Source organism: Mustela nigripes, chromosome 10 (assembly GCF_022355385.1).
Source record: "Mustela nigripes isolate SB6536 chromosome 10, MUSNIG.SB6536, whole genome shotgun sequence".
Lineage (NCBI taxonomy): Eukaryota > Metazoa > Chordata > Mammalia > Carnivora > Mustelidae > Mustela > Mustela nigripes.
The window spans coordinates 7344457-7356022 of record NC_081566.1 but is presented as its reverse complement, the minus strand read 5'-3'; the positions used below and the strand labels follow the sequence as shown (position 1 = coordinate 7356022).

General features: G+C 38.8%; 1 protein-coding gene across 4 annotated transcripts in view; it reads right to left on the bottom strand.

Moving 5' to 3' along the window:
• Window positions 1-464: 464 nt before the first annotated feature.
• The window catches only part of EXO1 (exonuclease 1), a 32732-nt gene continuing 21630 nt past the window's right edge, over window positions 465-11566 (bottom strand). For 3 of the 4 annotated variants that reach the window (XM_059413996.1, XM_059413999.1, XM_059413997.1), the window contains 4 exons: window positions 8556-9114; window positions 5776-5877; window positions 3202-3395; window positions 465-1204 (listed from right to left, as the gene is read on the bottom strand). In XM_059413996.1, coding sequence (XP_059269979.1) covers window positions 1063-1204; window positions 3202-3395; window positions 5776-5877; window positions 8556-9114 — 997 coding nt within the window. In that variant the 3' untranslated portion in view covers window positions 465-1062. Of the gene's footprint in view, window positions 1205-3201; window positions 3396-5775; window positions 5878-5965; window positions 6199-8555; window positions 9115-11566 lie in introns of those variants that run through there. The other variant, XM_059414000.1, reaches the window with a different exon arrangement.

Here is an 11566-nt window from a genome sequence, read left to right as displayed (position 1 = left end):
GTAGACAATGTTTGAATCACATTTTTAATTTGTTCTAGAACAGGAAACATTCATAGAGAGCTCAAATTTGCTTATGCTCTTTGGGTCTTTTTCAGATTGGTTTTTAATTCTTTTACAACTTTTATGCTGTTTCTTGTAACTTGGGTTTTTTGTTCCATTCTGATTCTTTATCCAAGAGTCCTCTATCGTCTTATTTAAAAATTAAAACACTCTGGATCCCTTGACTTTATCCTCCGTATCTCAGGTCACACCTTTGTGTCCGGCCAGACCCATCCTTCCGTACCTCCCCCTCTCCCCCAGTATTCACTTGCACGGCTGGCTCTCTTTCCAGGTACCCACCTATGTTTTTGCAGAGTGTACACATCACAGACCCTGATGCTTTAGGATCCTACATCAACACGTTAGAGTCTAGTTAAGGGATTTTCAGTCCACACTTTAAAAAAGACATAGTAGAAAAACAAGACTACTTTGAAGTTTAAGAATATTAACAATATAAATAGTTCTTTTCACAGGATATTGAAAGCAGTTTTCCCTCACTGTCAATCCATAACCCAAGCAAACCTTCAGGGGTCACAGAGCACTGTCCCAGGTGGGCAATGATCTTTAACCCTTCCAGCTACCCCTCCCATGCTGGCAAATTTATTTTCAGTTCAATGCTGGAAGAGACAGGAAAGGCAGGGGGTAACATTTAAAGCTTGAGAGATACAGTGATGCCCTCCAGGATAAAAATGACCACAGAACTGTGGGTTTTCATTTTCCATCCTTGCACGTGACAACATGACAGAAATCTTTAGAGCAGATTTTTATAAATTCCAGAGGACTTGCCCCCAAATATCAAAACTTCCAAAAACCATCAAAAAAATAAAACCTCTACTTAGCTTCTTACGAAAATATAAAAAGCTAAACAAAAGAAATAATTACATAGTTAATATATAAAATGGACTCTATTTAAAAAATGGTGTATGTCTACAAATTAATCTTTCAGTCTGGTAATCGCTGATTCCCAAACAGCACTTCAAACTGATATTCTCTTGCAGGCAACAGCGTCCCAGCTGCCTGCGTTTATTGGAATATTGCTCTCTGAACACGCAGGCATTCAGATTTGTTAAATATATCCTCTTCTGCTTCTGGAGTTAGCTGGATGTTATCTTTGACTGGCGACAAGGGATCTGGCTTCTTACAAGAAGAAAGCTTTTCAGAATCTCTGCAAAATAGAATAAAAGGAATTGGTGTTTTTAGGGTACTAATTACTAGAGAATAATCTACCTAGACCGAAGAAAGGTATATGGAGAGCATAAGACCTTTCAGTTTGTCTTAATTTAATATATGACACATTCGGGGTCTCCTCTGAGTATCGTTATAAAATTTGAGTTTTGCTTCTTAGTTCCCCCTCCTGTTCCCTAAATCCCCTTTCAAGGCAGGTGCAAGGCCACTACTAAATGTGTTCTGGCTAAGGCAGAATGATTCCAATAAAGAAACTCAAGTTCCTTTCTCCTTCGCACCCTTCTCAAGTCTGGCTAAGCATGAACCTAAGTGAAACCCAGGGAAGGTTTAAGCCCTATCTGTTACTCCTCCCTCTTCCAACTTATTTTCTTGCCTTGAAAGGAGCTTAAGTCTATAAAAATTCATCCTGTTATGAAGAGAACACAGGTAATTCTATCTCCAGTCAACAAAAATCCAAGTAAGTCTTATTTTCTAAAAGGCATTTAGGAATACAATTTCTCTTCAGTAGCAGCTCTCAAAGTGTGGCCCACAGGCCACTATAAACTCCCAAGACCCCCTTTCAGGGAGTTTCCAAGATTAAAACTATTCCATAATAATATTTAGACTTTATCTGCCTTTTCCACTGTGCCGACATGAGTACTGATGATCCGAAAGCAAAACTGAATCAAAGCGACCGGCACTCAGCATGGATCAGAACGCCAGCGCCAAACCGCAGAGAAATACTGGCAGCAGCTGTGCTGCCCAGTTCCAGGTACCTGCAGTCCCACTGAAGAACGAGTGGGGTGATGGGTAGTGGGGGGGCACGTGTTGTGATGAGTACTGGGTGTTACCAGTCGCTAACAAAGCTCTGAACGCTACATCAAACAGTGGCTCACCGAACATACAAAGAAAAAAAGTTCTTGATGAAGTAGTAAAAATCATTAATTTTAATTAAACCTCAAACTTCTTGACTTCTTAGTACTGTCTGACAAAATGGGAAACACAACACGAGGCACTCAAAAAAAACAAAACAAAAAAAACCCCACAACAAAAAATCGTGGTTATTCAGTTAGGTATCCGGCAAAGGGCTTCTCTAAAATGAACAAAGAGGGCGCCTGGGTGGCTCAGTAGATGAAGAGTCTGCCTTCGGCTCAGGTCATGATCTCCGGGTTCTGAGATGGCTCCCTGCCCAGCCGGCAGTCTGCTTCTCCCTCTGCGCCTTCTGCCATGTACACGCTCTCGCTCTCTCGCAAATAAATAAATAAATAAATAATCGTGCCCAGCACTTATCTACAAAGTGTTTCTGCTCATACCATCTTATCTGATTGTGACATTTCTATTAGGTAAGGTTTAATCCCACCACCCTTCCTCTATTCTTAGCATATTTATTTGCTCTATGGAGAAGAACAGGAGAATAAATTATAAGTTGTAGCTACTCTGAGATTAATTTTATAATTTAACAGAAGGAAGTGCTGTGTGGCTCAAGGAAGGCGGATACACAGAGGGTCGGCTCTTTTAAAATAGTGTCTGCCCCATACATTAGAAATCTGGCACAATCATCATATATGCTCGTAATTTTCCCCATTTCAGATGTGATGATTTAGGGGAAAAAATTGCTTTGAATCAAGAAATAGGATACAGCATCCTCCTACCCTCACATCTAAACCAACTTTATTCTCATTACAATCCTGAGAGCCTCAAAAGGAAGGCAGGCAAGACATTTAGGCCAGGCCAGAAAAAGTCATTTAACTATAGACTCCAAAGACAGATCAAGGACTGAGGATTTTTAGTTTGCCATCTTTTCACTAAATGAAGGCATAGACAATGAAGTTAAATATACTTAAAAAGAGTCAGCTAAAGAGAATAGAGGAAAATAATTCTCTTAGGGTAAGAGAAATCATAATCGATTCCTATGAAAACAGAAAGAATTGGGAAAAAATCAAAGAAATTACAAAAAAACAATAATTTATCCTTAGAACAAGTAACAAGGAAACTCACTTTTTAAATCCAAAATTTTTCCAGAGCTCATTGATTTTTATCTGTAATCCTGGCCTGTTTTCGGCATTATGATGATTTCTCTTCTGGATGCTTGATGGCTTCTTGCTGAGCCCACTGACTCGGGCAGGAACCAGAGGCTTGATCTTGGTTGTAGAAAGACTGTCCATAGAACTAGATTTATACAGCCCAGGAACCTGAAGAGTAAATGCCCTTTTTAATACTGTTCTGTTCAAGGAAGGACCTTTAGTTAACTTCAAATTACTCTCTCCACATTAAAATAGAAAAATAACAAATAAGCAATATATAAAATTTTTTTTCACTTAATATGTGTTGATTCTACTTAATAATGTATCTTGGATAGTTCTCCTTTTCACACGTAGAAGTGAATTTTTTTTGAGTAGGTTGTTCAAACAGATGTCTATCAATATCGCGCTTCCTCTACCCCAGGGTTGATTTTTATCTTGTGGGAAATATAGAGCCCTCAACGTTTTGTTATTGTTCTCTAGGATAGTAAGGGTGAGGCATATACAACAAGACTTTCAAACTGATGAAATTGCCAGGTGAGGGATAAGGAACGGGAAGAGCCACACGTCAAAGACGCCATCTTGACTTAGGGTACTGGTGCGGGGGAAAGGAGTGAGCGAGAAATAATAGAGAGACAGAAGCATGAGAATTCGGACAGGTACGGACGGGTTTTTCTTTACCCCCTGCAGAAGGATCGGGCTGGCAGTCATAGAGAAAAAGGACCCTAAGATTCTGAAACTAAATGACAAAAAGAATAATATAATCTTAGGTAGCAGATGAAAATAAAGGTTCTGAGAACTGGTTTGAGGTATAACAACAACAACAAAGGTGAGTTTCATTTTAGATATTAAAGATGGATATTAGGGAGCATGAGGGAAGGTCCATCTGGGGAGTTTTCACCAAAACAGAAGTGACAGTTAAAACCCTGACAAAAACTTCTGAGAGCAAGAATAATAATAATGGTAATAATAATGAGATGACAGTTTAAGGCCTAGACATAAACTTCTTTTGGGAAAGTACATTCTACCTATCCGGTCCTGTCACTGCAAGTAATTCTGGTATCTTACTATGATTATATAAACATACACAGTGCACACGAGTACTGTGAATACTTAAGCAAAAACACCACATCATACATACTGCTTCCTATTCTGCCTCTTAGAAAAAATATGGATACCTTTCCAAGGCAGTGTAGGTCTGAAAAGGCCTTTTATACTCAAAGATTTAAAAAAGAGTCTTATATTTACATATTCTACATCTGAATCTTTAATATATTTAGGATTTATATTTTTGTAGTATGAGGTGGTGACCTCTTTTCAAATTTTAAAAAAGTGCTTATGCTATTAGAAAAATAATCTGTTCTATTATTATCTATTAGAAAAATATCTATTATCTATTATAAAAATATCTATTATCTATTATCTATTAGAAAAATAATCTGTATGGAAAAATATGAGAAAACAAAGAAAAAAAATTCACCTGTATTCCCACCACCCAAGAGCCAAAACCAATTATGTATTTAATAATTCACTCCCTTATTTTTAGATATTTAGGCTCTTTGCAATTTTCCACTATTGTAACCAATGCAGGATTAAGTATTCATGTACTTAAACTCTCATTATTTCCTTAGACTCGAGTTCTAGAATGCACTGACTGGGTTGAATTATTTAAACCTGTTTAAATTGCTTTTCTGAAATGGCAGAGCAATTTATACACAATTAATTTGAGAATATTTTCTCACTTTATACTCATAAAAATGAGTACAATTAAAATTAAGAATATTTTTGAAAATCTGAGAGGTAAGAAATTATATTTCATTATTTTAATTTGCATTAATTGACTAGTTATTAGGGCCACACATGCTTTTATATACTCATCAACCATTTGTACTTGGTCTTTTGTACGGTTTATATCCCTTGTGAATTTTTGAGTTAGAAATGAGCATTTTCATATTAACAGGCAAGAACACTTAACATAACACATAAAATATGCTTTAACTTGTGAGCTTTCACTATGCAGTCAATGGAAATATTTATATATTTTTTGATTAAAAAAACAACAAAAACCTGGCTTTTTGGATATACAGTTTCTAAAAGGTCTTTGGCAACATATATCAAAGCTTTAAATCGTATGGACCAGTAATACCAGTCCATGGAATTCATCCCTATGAAACCATCAAAAATGGTACACAAATCCTTAGCCACAAGATCTTGGATGCAGTAGTGTCGGCTACAGGAAAACATGTTAGGGTACATGACAAATGTACGGGAATTTGCTAAATTCATACAATGGCATATTGCTCAGTCATTAGAAGTAATCTGCGGAAGCACATGGAAAAAAGATCTTTATACTGCAAGAGAAGATCAGGGTTTCACAACTTTACCACCTCAAATCAGGCATAAACATGGCCCTAACAGGATTGAAAGTAGACGTTATTCCTGTAAATAAAAATGTAGGCATTTTAGTTTTTAATTTTGTTGATATTTCTCAGTTTCTGATAATAAACATACACTGCTTCTGAGATTAAAAAAAATTAAGTATTTGTTTTACCTTGTTTCTTAGAAGTGTGTCTTTTTTCAAAAGCTGAGATAAACGTAGCTTGGATTTCGGATTACCTTGATTATCGAGTGACTTCATACTGCACTCAGATTCCTAGATTCCCCCAGATTAAAACAAAAAATTAGATTTTGACTGTGGATTCTTTATGACAACGAACCCATTTTCAACAAAACGTGAAACAAGTAAAACAAGAGAATCAGTATAAATAAAAATGCAATTTCTCAGAAAAATATAAAACATTAAGTATGAGGGCACCTGGGTGGCTCAGTGGGTTAAGCCTCTGCCTTCAGCTCAGGTCATGATCTCAGGGTCCTGGGATCGAGCCCCGCATCGGGCTCTCTGCTCAGCAGGGAGCCTGCTTCCTCCTCTCTCTCTCTGCCTGCCTCTCTGCCTACTTGTGATCTCCCTCTCTCTCTGTCAAATAAATAAATAATCTTAAAAAACAAACAAACAAACAAACAAACAAAAACATGAAGTAAATTAAAATAAAACGAATCTAAGTGGAAATGGTATTTGCCAGCTTACCTCAAGTTTCCTGTAGCTAAAGCAAGATGCTTTTAGCTTTTTAGGAAATTGTATAAAATAAAGGTTCTGTTTAAATTTGAAGGCTTTCCTAACCCTTTCAGGAGCCTCTCCAAATGCTGACTCAAGTAAGACAAATCTCTTACTGTAATGTTATTGGTTTATCCAAGCCTGGTTGATAATTTTTATAAATTACTAGTGACAAAAAGTTGAGCCAGTATGATCACATCTTTTAATTGTGTAACATGTTTAACATTAAAGAAAAAAGAGGGGGGGTGATCTGTTTTGAAGAAACAGAGTAATACTGTGCCAAATGTAGTTACTTTTCCCAGTGACCTTGAGATCTCACCTCTGGCTATCCCATCATGTATCTTTTCTACAGATAGAATAATCTGGCTTCCCACAAAAGTCACATAAAAAAGGACAATGAAGGAAGATTCAGAAGACTTTACATTCAAGAGGATTTAAAAAAAAAATTATCTTGGGATTCTTTGCAGTATTATACACTTAAAAGTAACCCCAAAGTGAAAAATACTTCATTAACTGGTTTGTAACCAATATTCCTTGCTCAGAGCTAACAGTTGTGGTGACTCTGGGATAAATCATTTCTTTTTCTTTCTTCTTTTTAAGTGTAGTCTACCCGTTAGTTTAGGATGTTAAATTCCTTAAAATAAAGGCCATGAGTAAGGTCCTAAGATTAATTCACCTCAAATAGGGTCAATGGACTCAATTCACACAGAATCTACGGTTGTCGCTTTTCATAGTCAACTATCAACGGAAGGCTCCACTAGAGAAATATTTTCTTCAGAGCCGTCCAGTAAAAACTATTGTTAAAAATGAAGCCCAATAGTATTGTGGCTTTCTGAAAGGTTTTCTGACTCAGAGAAAGATTCTATAATTTTATGTTACCTGTTAATGTTCTAATTCTTTGAGAATTAACAATTTATTTATCCTAACAGTTTACTACATCTGGTGGTGAGATAGAGAAAAAAATGATTATCCAGAAGTCAGAAACGTGGAAGTCCAGCCTGTAGCCTGTGAGCTGGGAAGGCTTCTCGGCAAAACACGGTGAAAATCTTACAAAGTGAAGGAAGAGGGGAGAAAAGTAAAAAGATCAAACAGAAAGAGCTCAGCAGAGCGGAGAATATTCTCGTAAACAGCTGGGGATGTTTTTAGGAAAGATGTTCAAGACACAGCCGCTGTGGGGGCACGCCTGGGTGTGAAGCACGAAATGAAAATGATGGTATTAAAATGGGGGCTTATGCGAAAAAGAAACAGCGGCTTCCGGACCAGTACGGCTGAACTGAAGCCAAAGTGAGGGAAAGGAGAAAGAAAAGCCCAGTCTCAAAAGCCGCCCCGACTCTTCAACACTCAAACATCACATGGAATAGATTTTGGATTCCATAATATTAACTGATTTCTGCTTTCCCCAAGTGGAAACAACTGGTTTTAAGTTAGCTTTTTTTCTTCAGTTTGAGTCCAATACAACTCACGTCTCCTTTGGGAACTTGAATAAAATATTTTCCTTTTGATAAACACAAGCTATCCTGATTTATTAGATACTCGTCCCTGTTCGGGATTCTCAAAACTCTGTCAAGTAGTTCCGTGCCTGTGATCGTTCTTACAACTTGGTGATCGGAGCCGGTGAGGACAGAAGGAAGTATGGTACACTGCTAAGTCTGCGGGGGCTCCGATGAAAAGAAAACTATCATTTTAAAACAGAACATCCCTGGGGCTTATGAGCGGTACTTCAAGTTTTGATTTAGGTCAGACTAAAAGATATTTTTTAAATAAGAAAAAAACGTGCAAGAATAAGAGTAAATGAAAACACATCTCTAATACTCAAGCTTCAGATGAACCCCAGCACATTAAGAAGGCCATTTCCTTATAAGGTTTCAAATGTTATCTGAATTTGAGAGTATATTAAGGAATTAAATACCAAATTTATTATAGTGTGTCACTGTGCTTACGTATTAACTGCACACAGCTTGAGATAATCTATCGACGGAGCACACACGAGCTCCGGAAATACAGGGTGAGAGAAAACGTGCGAGAGTTTAAAATATGAACATCCAGAGAAGGCCTTAAGATGAACAGAACGTGAACTTTCTACCAGCAAGATCTAGAATAAAACATCTAGACAGCCAATTATTTCTAAAACATAGGCAACACTTTCCCAACAAGCTGATGAACAACCTACTTTCTCTTACACACGGATTTGAAAACGAAGGCTTTATAACATGACTCACCTCTGAATCCGAATCCTTACTAGAAGGCTGAGAAAGTTTTGACGCATTTACACCACGCGGCGAGAATTCTGCGCTTTCCCGAGACTGTGGAGAGCACCCCTCGGGCCGTAAGGGAAGGGCTTCATCACCTGACCCATCGCACTGTAGCTGCAACCCAGGGGACACTTCCCTCTGGCCAGGCGGAGCGGTGGGGGGATCGGTCCGCCTCCGGAACTGCTGCAGCGCTGCGCTTGGAGAGGGGCTTGGAGTTCGTGAAAAGTCCCCAAGACTTCCAGACCAACTGAAACAATTTCTGAGTGTCCCCAGAGTGGGTGGTGAAATGGTCCTGGTGAACCTGCTGGTCTCAGGAGACTGAGACTCCCTGTCCGTCGTCCCAGCGCCACTGTCTGCCGTCGGACCACCTGAGCTAAGGGCTCCGTCTGACCCAGCCAGGGCCGGGCCATCTACACGCTCTGACTCACTTCCTGCCTCCTCCTCCGGGACGGCGCTTTCCTCCAGGCACTCACTGCTTGCTTCCACGGATACACAGTCAACAGAATCCGGAGAACTGCAAAAAAACCTACCAGAAAAAAAACAACAGAAAGAACCTATAAATATTTTAGAGCTTTCTCACAAAGGTGATTAAGATTCAGAAAATGAAAACTGGCCTAGGTTCTTTAAGAAAAAATCTCAAAAACATAATTTCATAAATAAAGACAAAACAGATCTTGAAAGCTTAAATTTCAGTTATACCAACATTCACACATTTAGGAATTTATTTACACAATGAATTTGTAGAGAGGATTTCCTAAAAAGAGGTCCTTTCTACATATGTGTATGTGGAACTTGCTTATTTCTTCTATATCTAATTGTCACATAGGTCTTTCCCCTCAAACTTTTATTTAAAAAACTCCCAAACAGACTAGCAGCTCCCCGAAGACAGGTACCATCCACAGCATCTACACTCGTGGCTAACACGTGGCTGAGAGTCAAATATTTGAAGAGTTACAGAAATATGCAACGGAGGGGAACAATTTACAACTACGCTCTCTTACTTTGTAAAAGCAAAATGAAAGAAATTAGCTACTTATTCTTTACCTTAGCTTATTTCCTAGTAGCAAATCATCTGGGAACTTGTAGTGGTATGTACTCTACCAGCTTTTAAAATAAATACTCTATAAATTTACACTAGTGTAAATACGGAGTTATGACTTTCACATCTATCATACAATTCTGTATTAGTAAGAGGTATTACTTAGTGTGGCAGCTTTAAAAAAAACCTTATAAACACTCCAATATAAAAGAAAGAACAATATCATTATGGAGAAGATGTACTCGGAGAATTCCGAGGTTAAAAAGGAAATTCTCAGGGGTGCCTGGGTGGGCAGCCAGTTAAGCGACTGCCTTCGGCTCAGGTCATGATCCCACGGTCCTGGGATGGAGACTTGCACTGGCTCCTTGCCCAGAAGGGAGCCTGCTTCTCCCTCTGCCTGCCACTCCCCATTTGCGCTCAGCACCCCCCTTTCTGACAAATAAAATCTTAAAAAAAAAAGGAAATCCCCGAGTATATGATCAAATATGAAACCTAAAGAGAATTTACCTCCTTATAAGCATTAGTTCAAATCCAAAATGATAAATGATATTTACTACACGCTGGAGAGAAAACAATCCTCTCCATCCTTTATCAAATCCCCAGCTGAGGTGTGGGTACAGGCCAGGAAGGAAACGGGCCATGGCTAGTCACATGAAGCACAAAACAGAAGCTTCCAGGTCTGAGCACATAATTCATTTTTAAGTAAATCATATCCAGTCTTCCAGATAGGATTTCATGGGTAAGAGAAGTTAGAGACAGTGTCCAATGTTATAAAATTACTCAGCTAGAAATTTAAAAATTAAAACCCAGAACCTCTCCCACATCATGGCTACTTCTTCCCAATTAGCCTACAGTGTTGCTTAATGGATATTTCTATTTCTAGGTCTCAAAAGATAAAACGGCATGGTTCTAGGATAAGTATCTATTTCCTAAAAAAGAGTTAAAGTAGAATTCCAAAAAAGCAGATGGGATGGAGACAACCTTTGGCATATTTAATAGCTCCTGTTGCATTACATTAATGTGGCAGGTAATATTAAATGTAAATCACATTACAGAGTGGGTGATGATAAATTCTCACATATATATATTAGGGACGAGGCACTGTGTCAGGTGCTTGATATATTTCTGCTAGTCTCCAGAAGAGCCTCCAAGATCTGATCGTTCATGTTTTATAAAGAAGCTCAGGGTAATTCACACCCCTCAATTAATTCAGTGACACAGTGAGAATTCACATCCGGGCTGACGAGACTGTTTGCTCCTTTTTTTTTTTTTTTAAAGATTTTATTTATTTATTTGTCAGAGAGAGAGAGAGAGAGAGCAAGAGTGAGCACAGGCAGAGAGGCAGGCAGAGTCAGAGGGAGAAGCAGGCTCCCTGCGGAGCAAGGAGCCCGATGTGGGACTCGATCCCAGGACGCTGGGATCATGACCTGAGCCGAAGGCAGCTGCTTAACCAACTGAGCCACCCAGGTGTCCCTGTTTGCTCCTTTTGACCCAACTCCCTGAGGAAGACTAGGAAACTCTCTGTCGCTGGTACTAACTACACCCCCCGGGAAAGTGGTTTAATCTCGCAGAGCCTCAAGGTCATAACCCAAAATAGAGAAAATAATAGTGACCCTGAATATCTCATAATTTTGCCATGAGGAATAAGAGAGTGTATTAAACAACTTCATAAATTAGCTAAAAAACCAATTTAATCATATCTAGTTACTAGATGTTGCTATACCACCAAGTCAGAAACTTCTACATCAGGGGGCGCCTAGAAGGCTCAGTCATTAAGCAGCTGCCTTTGGCTCAGGTCATGATCCCAGGATCCTGAGATCGAGGCTGGCATCAGGCTCCCAGCTCAGCAGGAAGCCTGTTTCTCCCTCCCACTACCCCTGCTGGTGTTCCCTCTCTTGCTGTCTCTGTCAACTAAATAAATAAAAATCTTTGGGGCGCC